Genomic DNA, 23146 nt, shown 5'->3' with positions numbered 1-23146 from the left:
ACCCAGACCAGCAGGCAGGAATTTGCCCCTGTGACCTCCCCAGGCATACTCCTGTCACCATGGCGACCGGTTTAGGGAACAAGCGGCCTGATTGTCCCTGCCCAGCAGGGCAGGTGAAACCCTGGCCACGTGACCGATACTGAGCCAGGTGCGGTTAAGAAGACGCTGCTTCCAGCCTTAACCCGTTCGACGCCCAGCCGCCACCAGGGTGCAGTGTCTCTGCCTCCCAGCCTGCCACATATACACACACGCACACGCACACGCACACGCACGCCCCTCTCTTCAGACCTAGAGGGCCCTAGACTAGGTGAAAGGTGGAATCTGGGAAGGAATCCAGCCTGAGCCACACTAGTCTGGGTAATGTCGCCTTTCTTTGTTTCTTTCCTTCGATGTAAAATAAGAATGGACTGAGCGAGATGGTTCCGCAAACGACTTGAGGTCGGTCCTTGCGACCTACATGGAAGGAGAGAACTGACCCCCTCTTGTCCTCTGACTCCACATGCCAGCTACACACAGACACACAATAAAATATAAAAATGTAAAAGAGAGAGGAAAAGAGGGGGCGGGGTTCGGCTCATTAGGCTCTCAATATAATCCCCTCTGAGTTGCTGGAAGCAACCAATGCAATCCCTGGTTTGGCCAACAAGCTGGGAAGGGTGGGCAGCTCTGGAAGGACCCTTCCCCAACAGGCCACCCCCCAGAGTCCTGCCCAGGGAGCTTTACCCCCTTGTCTGCCCCGCCCACACTTTCTCTGGAATGTTCACCTGGGACCTTCAAACCAACTGGTTTTTCTGCTTGCCAGGTTCAGCCTTGAGCAAGCCACGTGACCACAAAGCTTGGGCTCCAGGACTATGTATGTCCTCAAGGCTATTCCTGACACCAGATTTGGGCTCTTTGGCTTTTGGGCATGGGGTCAAAGGTTGTGTGCCAGGTTGGGGTGAGCTGGCTAGACAGAAGGTTGATCAGAAACTGTCTAACAACACTACCTTTTTCCAACAGAACTATGAACCCTTTGACTCTGGGGGCTGGTGAGATGGCTCAGTGGATAAAGGCACTTGCTGCCAAGTTTGTTGATGTGACTTCAATTCCTGGAACCCACATAGAGACCCCTGTCTTCTGACCTCTACATGAATGCTGTGACACCTGTAAACCACGTAGACAGACAGGCAGGCAGAAGGGGATACTCGCACACACACACAGATGTGGAGGAGAGAAACAGAGATACACATCGACGTAATTAATACATGTAAAAGAAAGTTTAGGTGGGCATGGGGGCACACAGGCCTTTAATCCCAGCTTTCGGGAGGCAGATCTCTGTGAGTTCGAGGCCAGCCTGATCTACAGAGTTAGTTGCAGGACAGCCAAGGCTATGAAAAACAAAAACAAAACACCCTGTCTGGAAAAACCAAAAGTACATGTCAAAATATTTCTAAGGATCCTTCCCAGAACTTGGCCTGAAATCCTAGTATTCTGGAGGCTTGAGGCGGGAGAATTGTTGTGAGATCGAGACCAGCATGGGTTACATAATGAGTTTCAGGGCAGCCTGGGCTATAGGACCAGACTCTATCTTAAAAAAAGAAAAAGAAGGGGTTGGGGATTTAGCTCAGTGGTAGAGCGCTTGCCTAGCAAGCGCAAGGCCCTGGGTTCGGTCCCCAGCTCCGAAAAAAAAAAAAAAAGAAAAAGAAAAAGAAAAATTGAGACAGAAGAAGAGGAGAAAGGGGGAGGGGGAGGAGGAGGAAGAAGAGGAAGAGGAGAAGGAAGAAGAGAAGGAGGAGGAGGAAGAAGAGAAGGAGGAGGAGGAGGAGGAGGAAGAAGAGGGGAGGAGGAGGAGGAGGAGGAGGAGGAGGGGAGGAGGGGAGGGAGGAGGTGGTGGCAGCAGCTGGGAGGTGGTGGTGCATGCCTTTTTAATCCCAGAATGAAAGGCAGAGGCAGGGGCTGGAGAGATGGCTCAGTGGTTAAGGGCACTGACTGCTCTTCCAGAGGTCCTGAGTTCAATTCCCAGCAACCACATGGTGGCTCACAACCATCTGCAATGGGATGAATGCCCTCTTCTGGTGCGTCTGAAGACAGCTATAGTATATAAATAAATCTTAAAAAAAAAATAAGAGGGGTTGGGGATTTAGCTCAGCTATAGTGTATAAATAAATAAATCTTAAAAAAAAAATAAGAGGGGTTGGGGATTTAGCTCAGCGGTAGAGTGCTTGCCTATCAAGCGCCAAGGCCCTGGGTTCGGTCCCCAGCTCTGAAAAAATAAAAGAAAAAAAATAAGAAAGGCAGAGGCAGGTGAATCTCTCTGAGTTTGAGACCAACCCAGGCTATAGAGAAAGTATGTCTCAAAAATCAAACAAACAAAACAAAAGGTGGAAGATGGGAGCTGGGAACGTAACTCAGTGAGTTCTTGCTAAGCATGAAGGTTCCCTCCCCACTTCTGCATAAACCAGGTATGGTGGTGCATTCTTGTAACCCTAGCACTCTAGAAGGAGAGGCTTGAGGATCAAGTGTTCAAGGCCATCCAGGAAGGAAGGAAGGAAAGAAGGAAGGAAAAATCTGGAGACATGTTGACATGTTGCTCTTTCAGAGAAACCAAGTTCAATTTCCAGCACCCACAATGCTGTTTCACAGCCATCTATCCATATACCAGGGGATCCACTGTCTTCTGGCCTCCGTGGTCACCAGACATGCACATGGTACACAGACAGACACGCAGGCAAAGTTCCCATATAATACGATAAAAAATGAAATGAAATGAAAATAGATAAACCTACAAGCAAATTCAAGAAAAGGAAAGAAAGGGCTCAGTGGCAAAGAGCACTGACTGCTCTCCCAGAGGTCCTGAGTTCAATTCTCAGCAACCACATGGTGGCTCACAACCATCTGTGATAGGTTCTGATGCCCTCTTCTGGTGTGTCTGAGACAGCGACAGTGTACTCACATATACAAAATAAATAAATCTTTAAAAAAAAAAAAAAAAAGACAGGACTTTCACAGAGCTTAGGTGTCCCCGTCAGCATCTAATAACTCTCTGTGGCCACAAACTGAGCACACTCAATCCGGTAAGGATCCCTCAAGAGCTCAGAATAGAAGGAAACAGATGTGGCGTCCCCTGATGCAGAGGGAAGCCTGGGAGTTGGAACACAGCCCATGTTAGCCTTGTCCTGGAGGGTGGAAGAGTGAGTGGCCAGCGTATCCCTGGTCAGTCTACTGTTAGTGGGCACTAGAGCAGACAGCTAAGGAAGTTTTGCCTAAGTATTTCTCCAGCACTCTTAAGTACTCCACTTTTTTGTGTAGAGGGGTAGAGTTTGAGTGCAGGAAGTCATGGAATTAACTAAGCAAGCGCTCCACCAATGAGCTGTATTCTTTTGTTTTGTTTTTGTTTGTTTGAGACGGGGTCCCTGTAACCCTGGCTATCCAGGAATTTACAATGTAGACCTGGTGGGCACCATGTGCACTCAGTACCCTTGGAAGCCAGAAGAGAGCATCGAACCCCTGGAACTGGAGTTACAGATGGTTGTGAGCTGCTCTGTGGGTGCTTTAGAAATGAAGCCAGTTCCTCTGGAAGAGCAGTCAGAACTCCTATCTGTTGGGCCATCGCCCCAGCCCCTTGGAGACCCTTTAGTAGAATTATATTATAGTCAAGTCCTTTGGGAATATGTGCTAGAAATGAGTGGTGTCAGGCTGGGTGTGGTGGTGCATGCCTTTTGTCCCAGGGATGCAGAGGCAGGAGGATCTCTGAGTTGGAGGTCAGCCTGGTCTACAGAATGAGTTCCAGGACAGCGAGGGCTACACAGAGAAATCCTGTCTTGAAAATAAAAAGTTAATGTGTGGCACGGTTGGTGACCGAGACAGCAGTTAACCTTGTATCCTAAAACATGTATAAAACGGGTAGGCTTGGTGGCACAGGTCTCTGATTCCAGTTATCCATGGGTTGAGTGAGAGGGCCGGATGTTCAAGTCCAGTATAGTCTGATTAGTAAGACCCTGCCTCTAAGTAAAAAGTAATAAGAGAGCAGTGAGGCCGTAAGTTCAATCCCTCACACCATTTAAAACTAAAAAGATGAGCTAAGAACATGACTTAGTGGCTGCTCTGGCGGAGGACCTGGGTTTGATTCTTAGCACCCACATGGTAGCTTCCCATCATAATTCTAGTCCCAGGAGATCTGATGTCCTACTCTCGTACATTTAAGCAACAGACAGGCCTGTGGTACACAGACATACACACAGGCAAAACGCAGTTACACATGACATAAAGTAAGAAAAATGCATTTGAAGGGCATAGGCTCGCAGAAGGAAGAAAAGCCACACGTTTGTGATGATATGCAAATGTAGCCACTAACACATGGGGATATGCAACATATGAACACATGGGGATATGCAACATATGAACACATCGGATATGCAACATATGAACACACCGGATATGCAACATATGAATACATGGAGATGATATGCAACATATGAAACATGGAGATATATGCAACATATGAACACATGGAGAAATGCAAGCAACATATGTACATGTGAGAATGTGAGAACAGTACGAACAGAAAGACTGAATTCGAGTGCAGTGCTGGTGGCTTATACTTTTAATCCCAACACTCAGGAGGCAGGGGAATCTCTGAGTTTGAAGCTAGCCTGGTCTACGGAGTGAGTTCTAGGACACCCAGGGGTACACGGAGAAACTCTGTCTCAAAGAAGAAAGAAAGAAAGAAAGAAAGAAAGAAAGAAAGAAAGAAAGAAAGGAAGGAAGGAAGGAAGGGTAAGCCAAGCATAGGGTCATGAGAAAGGACTAAAGGCAGGCATTAGACACGGGAAATGGGAGAGGATATAAAGATAATTGTTTTCTAATTCTAACTCTGTCACGGATCTTTTTGGTAGTTTTGGTGGTGAATAGGTGCAGAAGTATACTTTTGATACTGAAAGTATAAAATTTAATGTGTGAGAGGGATTTGTTTATTTGCAAATCACCTTATAATAAAGTGTCTATTCAACAGATTAAAAAATAGGGCTGGGGATTTAGCTCAGTGGTAGAGCGCTTACCTAGGAAGCGCAAGGCCCTGGGTTCGGTCCCCAGCTCTGAAAAAAAGAACCAAAAAAAAAAAAAAATAGAAAGCTATATAAGGCAGACAGGTGTGGTGTTGAAGGCTATGATTCCCAGCACTCAGAATTGGAAACAGCCGGGTCATGCATGGCTTCAGAACCAGCACACAAATGTGAGGTCGGCTTGGGCTGCGTACTGATCTTGTTTGTCAACAAAACAAAACAAAGATAACAATCAAAATGGAACATCTGGGGGTTGGTGATTTAGCTCAGTGGTAGAGCGCTTGCCTAGCAAGTGCAAGGCCCTGGGTTCAGTCCCCAGCTCCGAAAAAAAGAAAAAAAAAAAAAAAAAAAGGAACATCTGTAGTCCTGGCATCTGGAAGGTGGAGGCAGGTGGATCAGGAGTTTAAGGCCATTCTCAACTACATATGATGTTTGAGGCCAGCCTGGGCTACATAAGATCAGGTCAAAACAACAACCAAAAACCAGTTGTCAGGTGTAGGCACACGTCTTTAATCTCAGCACTGCGGAGACAGAGGCAAGAGAATCTCTGTGAGCTGGAGGCCAGCCTGGTCTACATAGCAAGTTCCAGGGCAGTCAGAGTTGTGTAACAGAGAGACCCTGTCTCAAAAACAAACAAAAAAGGTTGGCGACTCAGGAGTTAAGAGCACAGGATGCTCTTGCAGAGGACTGGATATGGTTCACAGGACCTACATGGTGGCTCACAACCATCTGCAATTCCAGTCCCAGGAAATCCTATGCCCTCCTCTCAACTCTGAAGGCATGGGGTACAGGCATGGTACACAGACATAAATGCGAGCAAACACCCCTACAATAAAGCAAAGTAAATAAATCTCTCTGTGTGTGTATGTGTCTAGGCAACTAGTGGAGTGGAAGATAGACACCAGCGCTGACAAAGAACAAAAGGGAACTAAGCCAGTGGCTTGGTGCCCGGCTAAGGATGCTGGGAAGGATTCTGGAGGGTATGAAGTGCTACTTCAGTGACAAGGAGTCCTGAAGACCCCGGCCCCCCAGAAGGTGTGTTTGCTGTGACCAAAACAGTTCTAGAACTGCTAAAGGATGGACCACAGCAGAAGGGGGGGTGAGGGGGCTGAAATAAAAAACGACTTTCCCTAGACTATGAAGGGAGAGGGCAGGGGGCAGGTTCCCCACAGGAAAAGTCAGTGCAGAATGGGGTGCGTTCTGGGCAGAGGGTTGCCACTCTCTGCTAATGGCTTGTTGTTAGTGTTCGTCCTTTCTTTTTTCTTTTTTGAGACAGAGTTTCTCTATGAAGTTCTGGATGTGCTCAAACTCTTATACACAAGGCTGGCCTTGAACTCAAAGAACCGATCGCCTCTGCCTCCCATGTGTGGGATTAAAGTCGTAGCCCCAACACCTGGCCGGGAGCCATTTCTAGTCAGTGCAGGTAACTACAGTACAAATCCCTGGCCAAGGGGGTTGACCCTGGTTTTTCAAATTGACCTGAACCAGAAACGGAAGACCGGACCAGGACTCTGGTTCTGTCTGTTGGACCAATCTTTTTGCCCTTTCTGCACCTCAGTTTACCGATTCAAGTGAAAAGATCGAGATCAAGCTCGCAAGCCCCTTCCTCCTAGCTGTTTCTTGTGAGGGAACTTCACAAGAGGAACCAAGCACTCATACTCTGGGCTCCCAACCATGGATGGAGCAAGGCGCCAGAGAAGAGAGCTGGCGGGAGCTGGAACAAGAGTCACTCCTGGCGTCTCCTGACCATGCCGGGGGCACAGAAAGTGTGGCATCCACCCAGGGCGGTGCCTGAGGACTGAGGAGCAGGCCAGGTGAGGTCTGCTCGCCAGGCGAGAAAGGAGTTTCTCAGTTTGCCAGGGACACGCCCCACACTTGCTCCTTGAACTGAGGACCTCTGGTCCGAACTAGGGAAACACCAGAAGACTATGAGCTTCTTAAAAGCTGGGGCGTGGCCTACAACGTTGTCAAGGGGCTCAGGGAGGTGTGCACAGAACCAGGCAGGATTACGTAATGGTGCAAAAGCAGGTGCGGGAATCTTGTGTGGCTCCGCCCAAGGCGTGGCCAAGGAGCCAAATTCCAGGAGCTACAGCAGTTTAATAGGTTGCGAAACCGTGCAAGAGCCCGCCCAGGTTCAATTATAGCTCCGCCCGTGGCAGGGCGTGGCCAAGGGTGCAAAGTGGGAATTACGTAATGATGCAGAAGGCGGTCCCAGAGTCCCTACTGGCTCCGCAAAGGTGTGGCCAAGGAGCCCACCTCCGGGTGCCTGACAGTGGCCACGGTGGTTAAGTGATGGTGCGAAGAGCATGCCCAGGACGTGGCAGGGGCTCACAGGTCTGAAGGGGATTGTATATTGCCCAAGAGGAGGGACCAGTCCCATAATGCGCTTTCCTGGTCCTGGTCAGGAAATGGTCTCTAAGCGGCTCGCAGTGTCCGCAGGAATTGCGTAATGGTGCAAGGGGGCAGGACTAGTGTTGTATGGCTACGCCCAGCCTGTAACCAAGAAGCTAGTCCTACTGACCGGGCTCAAAGTGGCTGCAGGAAATGCGTAATGTGCAAAGGCTTGGACCAACACTTCTGATGGCTCCGCCCCAGGAGCTCCTGCACTGGGAGCTCCCGGAGTACGCTAGGCCACGTGACCTAAAGTGGCTCTCCGACGGGGGGCGGGGCATAGACAGAGCCCTGGTTGGAATAGACAGGGCTCTGGGAGGCGGAGCGTGCGCAGGAAGCACGTTTTGAGGGCTGTGAGAATGTTCTGCTGGGCGCGAGCTTGGAGGGTCCCCCGTGGGACAATCGGTGCCTCCTCTCCCAGGAGTTCGGCGGTTCCTGTCACGTTCAGTAGCAGCCGCAGTAGTGGCCAAGGAAACGCTGATCCGAGGTCAGTCAAGGACACCCGGACGGTGGCCCTTCACTGGTCCACTTCGCACGCGGCCCAGCAGGCCCCGCCCCTCTTTTAGCCACGGCCCTTTTCTCCTTCACTCCCCCCACCCTTACTCTATGGTGGCCCCACCTTCCAGGCCGCTGCCGCTGTCCTATAATCTTCTAGATGGAGACGCGACACTCCCAGCCATCGTCCTTTTGCATGGACTCTTCGGCAGCAAAAGCAACTTCAACTCCCTCGCCAAGGCGTTGGTTCAGAGGACCGGCAGGAGGGTGAGCTTCCGGGTTGGGCGGCGCATGGGTGGGCGGGGACTAAGGGGTAAGTCTGAGGACTGGGGACCTAGTTTCAATCTCTCAGGTCTGGGCTCTTGCTGATAAATGGAAAGTTTCTGTGCACAGTAAACGGGAAAACATCTATGAAGAGGCCTGCTCCTGCAAGATGCCCCACTGTTAATCCAGTTATGTTACTTATATCTCCACCCGTCTCTTTGTCAGGTCCCAAAGAAACTCGGGACAATTTTTCGGAACCTACTAGGATACCAAAGCACACTCAACGTCCCGGCTTACTCAATACCTGTGGCACCCCTCAGCTCTCCTCACCCTCACCCCTTACTATAAACCAGCCCAGAGGCTTCCCTTCCTTTTCCCCAGCTTCTCTTTTTTTTTTTTTTTTTTTTCCGGAGCTGGGGACCGAACCCAGGGCCTTGCGCTTTACCACTGAGCTAAATCCCCAACCTCCCCCAGCTTCTCTTAACTATTAAGCCAGACATTTAAGCCATTCGCTCGCTCTTGGTACTCCGATCCTCTTTTGGTCTGAAAGCCCACTCTCCTTGGCACCTTAAGTTATCATCTGGCCTCCACATGTACACCATGGCATGTGTTACAAGCATAACTTGCACACATACATACATGCACACATGTGTGTATATAATAAAATAAAATAAAGGTATATTTTGAATAGCAACTAAAGTTGCTAAAGATTGACCTCTGGCCTCCACATGTACATGAAAATGTACACACACACACACACACACACACACACACACACACACACACACAAATTATGTCTCCAGACTTCTCTCCCTGACTGCTCCCTAGTCCCTACCAGTCTTTTCTTTGTCACTAATCAGAATAACACCATTCCTTCTATTTCACCCCTACCCCAGGTGCTGACAGTGGATGCTCGGAATCATGGTGACAGTCCCCACAGTCCAGATGCAAGCTATGAGGCCATGAGTCAGGACCTCCAGGGCCTCCTCCCCCAGCTGGGCCTGGTGCCCAGTGTCCTCGTTGGCCACAGCATGGGAGGAAAGACAGCCATGCTACTGGCACTGCAGAGGGTGAGCTACACAGGTCTGGGTCCCCTCAATGCACTGTGAGCCTTAAGCACCCCATTGATAACGTGGGACTCATCTGTACCTTGGATGGCCAGGTTCCAGAAACTCTGCTGGAGGCTCGGAGAGTTTGCCTGGGACCCGCTCTGTTCTGATTCTGTCTCACAGCCAGATGTTGTGGAACGACTGGTTGTCGTAGACATAAGCCCAGCAGGAACCACACCGGGATCATACCTCGGAAACTTCATAGCAGCCATGAAGGCCGTTGATATCCCAGAGAACATACCGCACTCCCGGGCCCGAAAACTGGCGGATGAGCAGCTTAGCTCGGTTGTCAAGGTAACACACTCCCCGCCCCCTTCTTCCCCCCATGGTGTTGTGGACTAAGACGCATCAGAGGAAAAAGGAGTGGGCGGGCCTCACAGAGAGCCCCTTCACAGCTGCCAGATCTCCCCACAGGAAGCGAGCGTTCGGCAGTTCCTGCTCACTAACCTGGTGGAGGTGAATGGGCGCTTCTCCTGGAGAGTGAACTTGGATGCCTTAGCTCAGCAGTTGGACAAGATTTTGACCTTCCCACAGCAACTTGAATCCTACCCGGGGTCAACTCTCTTTCTGCTTGGTGGAAATTCTCCCTACGTACCGTAAGCCAGCGTGAGGCCATAGGAAGGGGCAAGCTTGCTTTACCCACTCACCCCCACCCCCAGCTGTGGGAGCCTCCTTGGGTCGGGGAGGGCTTGGGCGTGGGCACGGGGTATCTGGGAGCCTGGCAATGCCACTGGGCATGAAGGCTCATACAGCTCTCGTTCTCTCTGTTCTCTCCCTCCCTTTCTCTCTCCCTCCCTTTCTCCCCTCCTCCACCTCTCCATTGTCTTCTTTAACCCCGTCTCCATTGACCTCACCATGGTGGCCAGACCCAGCCACCACTCAGCGATTAGGCGGCTCTTCCCTCAAACCCAGATTCAGACTGTGCCTAATGCTGGCCACTGGGTCCACAGCGACAAACCCCAAGACTTCATGGATGCTGTCATCAGCTTCTTGGCTTAAGAAGTAGCTCTTTGGGGCTGGAGAGATAGCTCAGGGGTTAAGAGCACTGACCGCTCTTCCAGAGGTCCTGAGTTCAATTCCCAGCAACCACATGGTGGCTCACAACCATCTGTAGCGGGATCTTGGCGCCCTCTTCTGGCGCCCAGGCACATATGCAGGCAGAACACTGTACATAATAAATCTTTTAAAAAAGAAAGAGAAGTAGCTCTTTGGAAGAGTAGCCAGGGGACTCTGGTATCTGTGTCACTGTACCTTGCTTCTGCATAGAAAAACTCAGGGGCAATTAGAGGGTACAGAGGTGGTCTAACACTTTAATGAATCAAGACTTAAAGACCTGGGATCCATTTTCACCACCGTCGTCCCCAACGACCACGGGAGAGTTGGATCCAGGAACTCCTGCCCGCGCTCATGTTCTCTTGTGCGCCCAGAGTGCCTCTGGGCTCTCCCTGCAGCTGACTCCGCACCCGCTCTCGAACCATCTGCTGCATGTCTTCCTGGGCACAGGAGAGAGAGCGGGTCCGAGGCAATCCCTGGGGACGGAGGGGCGTCTTCCAAGCCTCCCGAGTCAGAGGCCCTACCCTACCTCCCAGGCCTCCACCTCCTGTTTCAGCCTTAGTTTCTCCTGCAAGACCTCCAGCAGTTGAGCCTCCACTGCGCGCAACTTGGCTCGACAGGAGTCCAGCTCCTCTTCCACCGCTCGCTTCCTGCAGGCAGCAGGGATGGGGGGGGGGGGAGGCCGTGTTCTAGTGGCTCTCTTCTGGGGACGTCTGGAGTCCCCTTCCTCTCCTCTAGTAGGAGTGAGTCTCCCCACTTCCCCCACCCCCACCTGGAGGTTCTCTCACTTAGCAATGGCTTCATCCCTTTCCCGCAGTACTTGCTCCAGGGAAGGCTCCGCCCAGGTGTCCCCCAGTGCTCCTGCCGCTTAGGATTCTGGGTTCTGTTGGAAGGTGATGGATGACCTGGGGCTGGTCAGATCGAGAAGCCTCACCCTGGGTCCTTCTGCCCTGCCCCTGGTCTGCCTCATGCTATTTCCACTCAGCCTTACCACCCTTCGCCTCCAGGGGGTGCTGCGCCCGCATCTTATAAAGCCTCAGGAGCCCTAGTCTGGCTATCTGGGGAGTAGACCAGGGGACCTTGGGTCTTATTCAGGAACGGTCTGGTTCAGCAGAATGGACAATGTTGTAAGCTCTCGAGGAGAAAGGGGTTCCCACACAGCCCTTTGGAAATAATACTGAGTGGCCTGGGGACGCTTACCTTTCTATGTTCTTAGAGTCAAGGCCTGGTGACTGAGATTCTTGTCAGTTGTTTGAGGCTACCTTTGCCCTTCCAGGCAAGGCACTCCCTAGCAGACTCCGCCTACCGGGGGACAGCCTGGGGCAAGGAGCAAGTGCACCTCCCTCCTACACCTTGGAAAGCCCCAAGCCTTTTCCCTCAAGTCTTGCCGGCCGTCGCCTCCAGGGGGCGCTCCATCCATGTCTCACAATAGCTAAAGAGGGACAGCTAGGTTTAGTTCAGCTAAACTAGGTTTAGTTAGTTTAAATCAACCTATCTCTGCCTTCTGAGTGCTGGGATTAAAGGCGTGCATCACCACTGCCTGGTTCATTACCACTAGCATGAATATCTACATTTCCTTTATGATATTACTAGTATACCCCAAACATGCAGTGCCTAGGAAGCTGTCTAGCTGCATTTCCAAGCTGAGCGACTTTTGTTTGTTTGAGACAGGGTTTCTCTGTGCACCGCCACTGCTTGGCTATAAAATGTCGAATCCATACTGGGAATAGGAAAATAATTTTGAAACTTTGGGCGTCTCTTCCTCCATCCATCCATCTTTCTTTTTTTCTTTCTTTCTTTCTTTCTTTCTTTCTTTCATTTCTTTGTGCAATGCTACATAAAGAATGAACACAGGGGTTGGGGATTTAGCTCAGTGGTAGAGCGCTTGCCTACCAAGCGCAAGGCCCTGGGTTCCGTCCCCAGCTCCGAAAAAAAGAAGAAGAAGAAGAAGAAGAAGAAGAAGAAGAAGAAGAAGAAGAAGAGGAGGAGGAGGAGGAGGAGGAGGAGGAGGAGGAGGAGGAGGAGGAGGAGGAGGAGGAGGAGGAGGAGGAGGAGGAGGAGGAGGAGGAGGAGAAGGAGAAGGAGAAGAAGAAGAAGAATGAACACAGGCACTTGTACATTCTAAGCAAATGTTCTGCCCTAGCATTCTCCGTACTCGAATCTAGGGATTCTAGGCAGGGGCTCTACCACTGAGCCACGCCCCCAGCCCCTCCCTGGGGGATTCTAGGCAGGGGCTCTACCACTGAGCCATGCTCCAGCCCATAGTATTACCATTTTGTATAAGGGACTTGGGCATCCCAGCCTCTTTGGTACAGTTTTATTCTCTGTGTGGCCTTGGCTATCCTCTGCAGATCAGGCTGACCTTGAATTTGGACGAACCTCTGCCACCTGTGCTAGGATTAAAGACACCTGGTTCCTGTTCGATCCATTTATTTATTTTAAAGAATTATTTAGGGGCTGGAGAGATGGCTCAGAGGTTAAGGGCACCAACTGCTTCTTCCAGTGGTCCTGAGTTCAATTCCCAGCAACCACATGGTGGCTCATAACCATCTGTAATGGGATCTGATGCCCTCTTCTGGTGTGTCTGAAGACAAGTACAGTGTACTCACATACATAAAATAAATAACTCTTTTTTAAAAGATTAATAATATTAATAATTTAATAATTCTTTTTTAAAAGATTAATAATAATAGGGGAGGAGGGGACCTAGTTCAGCATAACTCAGTAGCCAGTGTTGGCTCAAACTTCTAGAATTTGACACCAGGCAATTTAGGCATAAATACAGTGCAGTTGGTGGGGGAGATTCCCTGGTGTTGCACAAGTCCATTCACAAGGAGGCAAAATTGTGTTGAAATTCTCAAAGGGTACATGGAAGATACATTCTAAAGATAGGATATATGTATTATCTCTTGTTCCCCTCTTCTGAATTCTGTAGGCACTTAGTGTACTGTGGTAAGAAACACTCATATACATTAAAAAGAAAAGAAATTGCTTTACTGTTTTTTCCCCTCTTCATCTGTGTTTCCTTAAGCCATATCGAGAATATTCCTTTCTGGGACCAGAGTTCAGTTCTCAGCCCCCTTGTCTGATGGCTTGAAACGTCGTGTATTTCCAGCTCCAGAGCATCCAATGCCCTCATCTGGCCTCCAAAGGCACACACAAACTAAACAACAACAACAACAAAAATTACAATAAACACCTTGCGGTGTAGCTAAGCACTAGAGTACCTACCTAAAATTCCCCTTAGTGAGGGGTGGCTTCGTAGTAAAGCTCATGCGTGAATCTCTGAGTTTTATCCCCAACGCTCAGGGGGGGTGGCTTCGTAGTAAAGCTCATGCGTGAATCTCTGAGTTTTATCCCCAACACTCAGAACACACATTGGGGGATAAAGCTTTCTCTTCCTTCTCCAGGTTCATACAGCCCCTATACTTCTCTGTTACCCTCTTGTCACTGGCAGTGAGAGTGGCACTGCCAGGGTGTCGCAGCCACCAGCTGGAGGGCTTCTGAACGAAAGGCAGCTTCAAGCGATGCAGTACCACTCTTGGCCTGAAGGTGGCAGCAGCTCCCAAGAGCAGAGATCCCATGAGCTGCTCCTACTCCCCCAATGTGTGAGATGGAAACCCCCTGCTCAGGGTGCTTGACAATTCCCAGGGTTCCTTTGTAAAAATATCTGCTCGCCTGACCCTGCATATATTTTCTCCCCACTCTATCCACACCTTTGAGATCAAAGGACATGATCCAGTGTGGGTGGTGGTGGCAGCGGCACAGGCCTATAATCTCAGCATTGGCGAGGTGAAGGCCCAAGGAAAAGGAATTCAGGGTCATCCTGGCTACATATCACAATAAAGGCCAAAGCAGACATGGTGGCCAAACCTTTAATCCCAGCACCCGGAGGCAGAGGCCGGCAGATCTCTGAGTTCAATGCCAGTCTGGGAGTTTGATGCCAGTCTGGTCTACACAGCGAGTTCCAGAATAACCAAGGCTACAACAGAGAAACCCTGTCTCGAAATCCAAAAAGGAGGGAAGTGAGGAAAGGATAGAGAGAAGGAAGGAAAAAAAGAAGAGGCCAGCCTGGGGTAAATGAGAGACCGACTGGGCAGATGTTTTCCTGGTCAACCCTCATTTGAATTCTAGGGCATGCTTGTCTTTTGGCTGTAGAAGGAAGCTCAAATTTAGGAATATCCTTTACCCTGCTACATCCTACTCCCTCTCCCTCCCCTCCCACTCCCTGTCTCTCTGGCCCTGTGAGATAGGCACCCTAAATGGCCTTGGCTGTTCTGGAACTCACTGTGTAGACAAAGCTGACCTTGAACTGGTTGCTACCCTCCTGCATTTGCCTTCCCAGAGTTGAGGTTAAAGATGTGAGCCACACAGAGTTTTAGTTTGAATTTTAAGTGTATGGGTATTTTGCCCGATGCCTACGGAGGCCGGAAGAGAGTATCATATCCCCTGAGCTACCCGTCCTTGTGGGAAATGAGAACCAAACCCAGGTCTTCTGAAAGAACAGCAGGTGTTTACTTTTTATCTATCTATCTATCTATCCATCCATCATCTATCTATCCATATATCTATCCATCCATCTACCCATCCATCCATCCATCATCTATCCATCCATCCATCTACCCACCCATCCATCCATCATCCATCCATCCATCTACCCACCCATCCATCATCTATCTATCCATATATCTATCCATCCATCCATCTACCCACCCATCCATCATCTGTCTGTCCATCTGTCTGTCTATCTATCCATCCCTCCATCATCTATCTATCCATCCATCCATCATCTATCTATCCATCCATCCATCATCTATTTATCCATCCATCCATCATCTATCTATCTATCTATCCATATATCTATCCATCCATCTACCAACCCATCCATCATCTGTCTGTCTGTCTGTCTGTCTATCTACCCATCCATCATCTATCTATCTATCCATACATCCATCATCTATCTATCCATCCATCCATCCTCTATCTATCCATCCATCCATCATCTATCTATCTATCCATACATCCATCATCTATCTATCCATATATCTATCCATCCATCCTCTATCTATCCATCCATCCATCATCTATCTATCTATCCATCCATCTACCCACCCATCCATCATCTATCTATCCATATATCTATCATCAATCCATCCATCTACCCACCCATCCATCCATCATCTATCCATCCATCCATCTACCCACCCATCCATCATCTATCTATCCATATATCTATCATCAATCCATCCATCTACCCACCCATCCATCATCTGTCTGTCTGTCCATCTGTCTGTCTATCTATCCATCCATCCATCATCTGTCTATCTATCCATCCATCATCTATCCATCCATCATCTATCTATCCATATATCTATCCATCCATCTACCCACCCATCCATCCATCATCTATCCATCTGTCTGTCTACCCACCCATCCATCATCTATCTATCCATATATCTATCATCAATCCATCCATCTACCCACCCATCCATCCATCATCTATCCATCCATCCATCTACCCACCCATCCATCATCTATCCATATATCTATCATCAATCCATCCATCTACCCACCCATCCATCATCTGTCTGTCTGTCCATCTGTCTGTCTATCTATCCATCCATCCATCATCTATCTATCCATCCATCATCTACCTATCTATCCATCCATCCATCATCTATCTATCTATCCATATATCTATCCATCCATCTACCCACCCATCCATCCATCATCTATCTGTCTATCTGTCCATCTATCCATTCAACTATCCACCCACCCAGCCACCCACCCATCCATCCATCCATCTATCCATCCATCCATCCATCCATCCACTTATCCATCCGTCCATCTATCTACTTATTGGGTTTTTTTTTCAAGACAGGGTTTCTCTGTGTATTCATTTTTGGTTGTTCTGTCTATTTATTTCTTCATTTTGAGACAGGATTTCTCTGCATAGCCCTGGCTGTCCTGGAACTCACTCTGTTGACCAGGCTGGCCTCGAACTCAGAGATCCACCTGCTGTGTGCTGGGATTAAAGGTGTGCACCACCATTGCTTGGCTTTATTTTCTTTTTAACTTTGTGGATGTGTGTCCATGCACATAGGTGTGGGTGCTGACAGAAGCCAGAGGTGCCGTGCCCCCTGGGGTTGCAGTTACAGGTGCTCGTGAGCCACCCATGTTGTATTGGGGACCGAACTCAGCTCTTCTGCAAGAGCAGTGATCTCTGTTAACCACTGAGCCATTTTTCTAGGTCCTGGACCACTTTAAAATAATCTTTTTGAGATACAGTCTTACTCTGTAGCTCAGGCTAAAACTCAAAATTCTCCTGCTTTCAATATTCAGCGTGCTATATAGATAGCTCATTTTTGTCTTTGGAAAAGCAATACTAAGGGTCTGGAGACATGACTTAGCAGGTAAAGGGTTCTCACTACGCCTGATGACCTGGGTTCAGTCTCCAAGACCCACCCACATGGTGGAAGGAGAGACCTGACTCCTACAAGCTGTCATCTGACCTGTGTGTATGAATGCACACATACACATGCTATAAGAAAAGCATTCATGGGGGTTGGGGATTTAGCTCAGTGGTAGAGCGCTTGAGGCCCTGGGTTCGGTCCCCAGCTCCGAAAAAAAAAAAAAAGAAAAGTATTCATTCATTCATTCATTCATTCATTCATTCATCGAGACAGAGTTTCTCTGTGTAGCCCTGGCTGTATTCTGGAGCTTGCTTTGTAGACCAGGCTGGCCTCAAACTCACAGAGATCCACCTGCCTCTGTCTCCCAGGTGCTGGAACTAAAAGGCAGGTGCCACCACTGCCAGGCAAAGCTTTTTAAAAAGGCAATAACCAGGCTGGAGAGATGGCTCAGTGGTTAAGGGCACTGACTGCTCTTCCAGAGGTCCTGAGTTCAATTCCCACCAATTCTCACAGCCATCTGTAGTGGGATCCGATGCCCTCTTCTGGTGTGTCTGAAGACAGTGACAGTGTAATCACATACATAAAATAAATATTTTTTTAAAAAAAACGATAATAACCATTATTCAAATACTGAATTCGGTTGGCTCCACCTTTATTAAGCATCTACAATACAGCTCTTTCTTTCACCATAGTCACAGTTGTCTGTCCCGTGCATTCAGGACACATCTTACCTGTGTTCCTGCATATGCCCTCAACCCCTGTCACCCTGTTTTAACCTGAAACAATCCTGTTAAAGCCAGTGGTAGATACTATGTGTGCCTCTTTGCTCCCATGCCCATGTGCCTCCCAGGCCCACCAGCAATAGGCTAAGATCGCTTAAATCTTCTCAAGCCCAGTCTCTCCCACACTCTGGCTTCATCTCTTCCGGGGTCTTCCTTACCCACAATGCTCCAGGCCTCCTCACCTCCCTGCTGGTCCCACACACGTACTGGGCATGCTCCCTAGTCGTTGCTGTTGTACAGACTGTCCCTCTGCCCCGAGGGCTCGTCCCTACACGGTTTACCCCTCCCTCTGAAATTTCCTCAAAAGCAGTCTTCTCGGCAGAGACCTCTAATTTCAAGTGGGAGCAGGGCTGGGCATGACATTGCACACCTCCAGTCCCAGCACTGGGAGGCAGAAGCAGGAGTTCTCTAGGAGTTCCGGGCCAGCCTGCTCTACATAGCAAGTTCCAGGTCAGCCAAGGCTACATAGTAAAACCAGGAGGTCGCTGGGCTACGCTGTGAATTTCTCTTTGGGCTACATGAGACCCTGATTGATTGATTGATTGATTGATTGATTGACTGACTGACTTAATTATTTGTTTTATGTTTTAGTTTTTTTGAGGCTATCTCTGTGTAGCACTGGCTGTCCTGAAGCTTGCTCTGTATGTAGATCAGGCTGATCTCAAACCCACTGTGTCTGTCTAAGGAGTACCTATGGAGATTAAAGCCTCCTAGTTGAGACTCCGAGTTAAAAAATATAAACATCAAAAGGCGGCGGGGGAGTGGGGGTGGCTCAGTCAGCGAGGTGCTTGTTTTGAAGTGTGAGGGTCAGTTTGATCATCAAAACCCACTTGAGAAAGCTAGGCATGGTGGCGTGTCCTTGTAAGCACAACGCTGAGGACGTGGAGGCAGGAGGATTCCTGGTCAGCCAGTACCACCTGCTTAGTTCCAGAGCAATGACCAACTCTACCTCAGAACTGTGAAGATGGCGGTGTGGGGTGGGAGTTGGAGATGGGGCTGGGGTGGCTAGAGAATTGACTCTGCAATTAAGAGCATTGTCTGCTCTTGCAGAAGACTAGGGTTCAACTCCCAGCAACCACTTGGCAGCTCAGGGCTGTCTATTCTCCAGTCCCAGGAAATCTGATGCTCTCCTGTGGTCTCCTCAGACATCAGGCATGCAGGTGGTGCCCATATAAACTTGCAGACAAAATACCCATTTTTTTTTTTGAAACAGGGTAGCCCTGGTTGTCCCCAAACTAGCTCTGTAGACCAGGCTGGCCTCCAGCTCAGAGATAGACCTGCCTCTGCCTCCCAAATGCTGAGATTAAAGGATGAGCCACCGCATAAAATAAATACTTTTTTAAAAAGACAAAAGCAAGTTGGCACAGAGGTAGAAATTATACAATAAAGGTTGCTTTAAAAAAACACCTGAAGGGGGTTGGGGATTTAGCTCAGTGGTAGAGCGCTTGCCTAGCAAGCACAAGGCCCTGGGTTCTTTCCCCAGCTCCGAAAAAAAGAAAAAAAAAAAAACCACCTGAAGAAGGATAGCAGAGGTTCATCTCAGGCCTTCACACAAACCACTCTGCATGTACGTGCATGTGACACACACACACACACACACACACACACACACACACACGGAGGTGGGGGTTGGGGATCAAATTACAATACTCAAGCTAGGAGTCATGCCTGGTATCTGTAATTCCCATCCCTTGAGAAGCTGAGACAAGTTTGGGGCTATTCTGAGTGGGCTACATAGCGTTCTAGGCTAGCCTCAGTTACATAAAGAGGGTTACATAACTCTTTAGAAGTTGGAAATGTAACTCTATGTGTTTCTTATAATCCCCGTGAGGGGCTGGGGGCGTGGCTCAGTGGTAGAGCCCCTGCCTAGAATCCCCAGTGAGGGGCTGGGGGCGTGGCTCAGTGGTAGAGCCCCTGCCTAGGATCCCCCAGTGAAGGGTTGGGAGTGTGGTTCAGTGGTAGAGCCCCTGCTTAGAATCCTCCAGTGAGGAAGGGCTGGGGTCATGGCACTATGGCTCAAAAAAAAAAAAAAAAAAAAAAGAAAGAAAAAGAAAGAAAAAGAAAAACAGTTTAGAGCAAAGTGCACATTTTCACTTCTTCATTCATTTTTCATGCTAATATTTAACATGTCTACATGAGTGATGTTGGCAAGATAGCGTGGCTTTCTTCGGGGAGCAGCTGTTTCTCATCTTCCTGAAGTCTCACCCCACAGCCGGATACTGAGTTCTGAGGACAGCCGTGATCCACTCCTCTCCCCATATATAGGGAATCCAACAGATCGGGGCTCGGCAGCTTCCCCTGTCAGTCAAATGGGCCCTGTGGAGGGCAGAGGGAGACAGTGTGCCAAGTATAATGGCACACTTTGTGGTATCTGTACTCCTGGCACTCAAGAGCCAGAGGCAGGAGGATCTTAAATTTGAAGCTAGCCTGGGCTACATAACATAATATATGCCAGGCTATCCTGAGCAGTGTGAGGGGCTCTCTGAAAATACAAAGGAGAAAAATGCTGGACTTGTAATTCAGTTGGTAGAATGCTAGCCCAGCATGCATGAAACCCTAGGTTTCTTCCCCAGCTGTGCATAAAATGGGAAAGGCAGTACACACTTGTAATCCTAGCACTTGGGAGGCAGGCTGTTATAGACAAATGTTCTCTGAGCCAAACTTGCACCATCTTCAGGAGCTGGGCTGGGCCTGCTCATAGTAGGTCTTCCCCAGAAGGGCCTGTTGAGCATTGATCTTTCCTCAGAGAAAGACGGAGCAGAAAGGTTCATGGGAACCTCGCTGGAGTATCCAGGCACCCTCCCAACCACTTGTATACGATTCTTCCCTCATCGTGCGGCTGATGCTTTAGGGAGGGGCCAGAGTATAAATGTGTGGAGACCTAGGGGAAAGGGCCCCATCCATGCAACCATAGAAAAATCATTTGAGGGACATCTTAGCGTTCCCATTGCTGTGAAGAGATACCATGACCATGGCAATTCTTATAAATTAAAACGTTCGATTGAGGCTGGCTTACAGTTTCAGAGGTTCAGTCCTTTATCATCGTAGCAGGAAGCATGGCGGCACGCAGGAAGACGTGGTGCTAGAGAAGGAGCCGAGAGTTCTGCATCGTCTGCAGGCAGCAGAGGGAGCCTGTTAACCACAATGGGCATAGCTTGAGCATAGATAACCTCAAGGCCCACCTCCACAGCGACACACTTCCTCCAACAAGGCTACACCTGCTAACAGAGCCACTCCCTGTGGATCTATAGGGGCCGTTCCGATTCAAACCACCTTGGGGGTGGGGGAAGGGAACATCCATACACCTGTAAGAAACCCCTTCCCTATGCTCTGTAAGTAAGGCCAATAGACTCGTTGGTTGCCCGGGGTGAACTTTGGTTGCATTGTGTCTTGGTTTGTTTGGGGGATCTTGGAGTCGGGGAAGGAATCTTAGCAATACAAAGAGAGGAAGATCAGGGATTCAAGGTCATCTTCAGCTACATAGTAAGTTTGGGTTTAACCTGAGATACAAGAGACCTTTTATTTAAACACACACACACACACACACACACACACACACACACACACACACACACACACACACATGATAAGATGGCTCACTGAGTCACTAAGTAAAGGCACTTGCTACCAAGTCTGATGACCTGGATTGATCCCTAGGAGCCACACGGCGGAAGCAGAGAACTGACTCCAGCAAGTTGTCCTGACCTTTCTGTGTGAGCCGTGGCATTATCGGGCACACAAATAAATGATGTAACAAATATTAAAAATAAAATATAGCATAATGTTGGTGTCTAGACAACTGGAAAGGATATGGCTCTCTCCCACGCCAGGACACATTTGTCTCCTGTCAGATTTTTCTAGGGACGGAGGAAAGGCTGAGCCAGTGTCCCAGCTTGCCTGTGAGCCAGCCCTCTAACCTGCACGGAAAGTCTGGGAGAGGTGCCAGGGCCAGCCACACTGGGCAGCAGGTGGCTGAATCGGATCCAGAACCATGCCTTAGTAACCCTAGTGTACAAGAAAGCGTAGGTGTTCCTGGCCGGGGGTCAAGAAAGCCCGAGACCACTTACACAAAAGGAGGAGCTGGCAGGTGAGGAGGTGTGTGTGTGTGTGTGTGTGTGTGTGTGTGTGTGTACTGTGTAACGAGATGCTGGCAGGAAGCTAAAAGGTACATGTCAACCAACTGGCACACCATTCACATTGCCCTGCAGGTACTGCCACAATCTTTCCACTGGGCCTGGGTCTGCACAGCCTACAGCTTCTGCACAGGAAATAAGACGTCAGGCCTGGTATTTGAACTCTGGGCTGGAGGCATGAAGGGCTGAGTGTGGCAAGCCTTTTTAAAAAAAAAAATCTTAAACATTTTATAAATTTTTTAAAAGATTTATTTATTCTATTTATATGAGTATACTGTTGCTCACTTAAGACACACAGCAGAAGAGGGCATCAGATCCCATTACAGATGGTTGTGAGCCACCATGTGGTTGCTGGGAATTGAACTCGGGACCTCTGGAAGAGCAGTCGAGTGCTCATAACCACTGGGCCATCTCTTCAGCCCCCCATCTTAAACATTTTTATCTTTTATTTGTTTGTTTGTTTAGTGTCTGTAAAGAGAAAGACAGTCATCTTGAACCCAACAGGTCAGCTGAGAAACCCTTGGGAAAGTAAGAAGGCAGCGTCCCAGTCTGGCGACACGATACTCGGAGAGGTGGGAAGGTTTAGGGTTGACCACTACCGAGAGGGATTTTATTTTGTTTTATCTTTACCCGTTCGTGTGTCCCTTGCCTCCTTTGTGTCGTTGCACAAATGTGTGCCATAGAGTTCACTCATGTGGAGGTCAGAGAACAATTTACAGGAGTCGCTTCCTTTCTTCAGTCACGTGGGTCCCAGGGGTAGAACTCCAATCATTGGCTTTTTGTTGTTATTTTTTTCAAGACAGGTTTTCTCTGCGCACCTTTGACTGTCCTGGAACTCGCTCAGTAGGTCAGGCTGGCCTTGAACTCAGAGATCTGCCTACTAGGATTAAAGGTATATGCCACCGCCGACGCGCTGGAACTCGGTGGAAAGCATCTTCACCTATTCAGCCATCTCAGGACAAGGAGGGGGATTTTGATTTAGGGAAAAGAGGGGGTGCTGGAGGTCCTGAGGCAATCAGTTCGAGAAGGGATTTTCAAACCTGGCATGGAGGCTCATGCCTGCAAACCCTGCACTCCTCAGGCTGAGGTTGGAGCAGGAGTTCAAGGCTTGCCTGGGCTATACAGTGAGATTATCACTAAAACAAAGTGGGAAGGGTTCTACTCCAGCAAATTCAGGGGATAGAAAGGACTCCGAGGGTCAGGATCCAGGGTCTAAATAATGGGTGGCTGAGAGGAAGCGGGGCTGGGGCTCAGGAAGGCCAGGGAATTGGAGCCACATCGCTAGAGAACACTAGTTGATGCGTGGAGGAGGAACCAGGTCCGGAAGGCTGGGTTTGTACCCCTTTGCGCTCCCCGGGGGCGGAGCCCTGGGCGGGACCTATCCGGGCATGGACGGATGATGGGTGTGGACGGATGATGGGCGTGGCCATCTGGGTTGGGCTTGGGGGTCCCAGGGATTGGGGCGGG

General features: G+C 49.2%; 1 protein-coding gene and 1 long non-coding RNA gene across 3 annotated transcripts; one reads left to right on the top strand and one right to left on the bottom strand.

The window, feature by feature from the left end:
- The first annotated feature begins 7751 nt into the window (after positions 1-7751).
- On the top strand, positions 7752-10493 carry Abhd11 (abhydrolase domain containing 11). 2 transcript variants are annotated; one of them, XR_015634103.1, is made up of 6 exons: positions 7752-7917; positions 8057-8192; positions 9086-9259; positions 9352-9592; positions 9713-9894; positions 10165-10493. XR_015634103.1 is itself a non-coding variant. In NM_001271180.1 (6 exon segments), coding segments are annotated over 6 exon segments (924 nt in total). In that variant the 5' UTR covers positions 7755-7789; the 3' UTR covers positions 10298-10489.
- Positions 10494-10588: 95 nt separating this feature from the next.
- On the bottom strand, positions 10589-11588 carry Abhd11-as1 (ABHD11 antisense RNA 1). The gene is given in 4 exon segments (NR_026689.1): positions 10589-10791; positions 10881-11001; positions 11140-11256; positions 11552-11588. It is a non-coding gene; the product is annotated as an ABHD11 antisense RNA 1 (long non-coding RNA).
- Positions 11589-23146: the final 11558 nt, after the last annotated feature.

Source organism: Rattus norvegicus, chromosome 12 (assembly GCF_021556685.1).
Source record: "Rattus norvegicus strain SHRSP/BbbUtx chromosome 12, alternate assembly SHRSP_T2T, whole genome shotgun sequence".
Lineage (NCBI taxonomy): Eukaryota > Metazoa > Chordata > Mammalia > Rodentia > Muridae > Rattus > Rattus norvegicus.
This window is presented reverse-complemented; position numbering and strand designations above follow the sequence as displayed.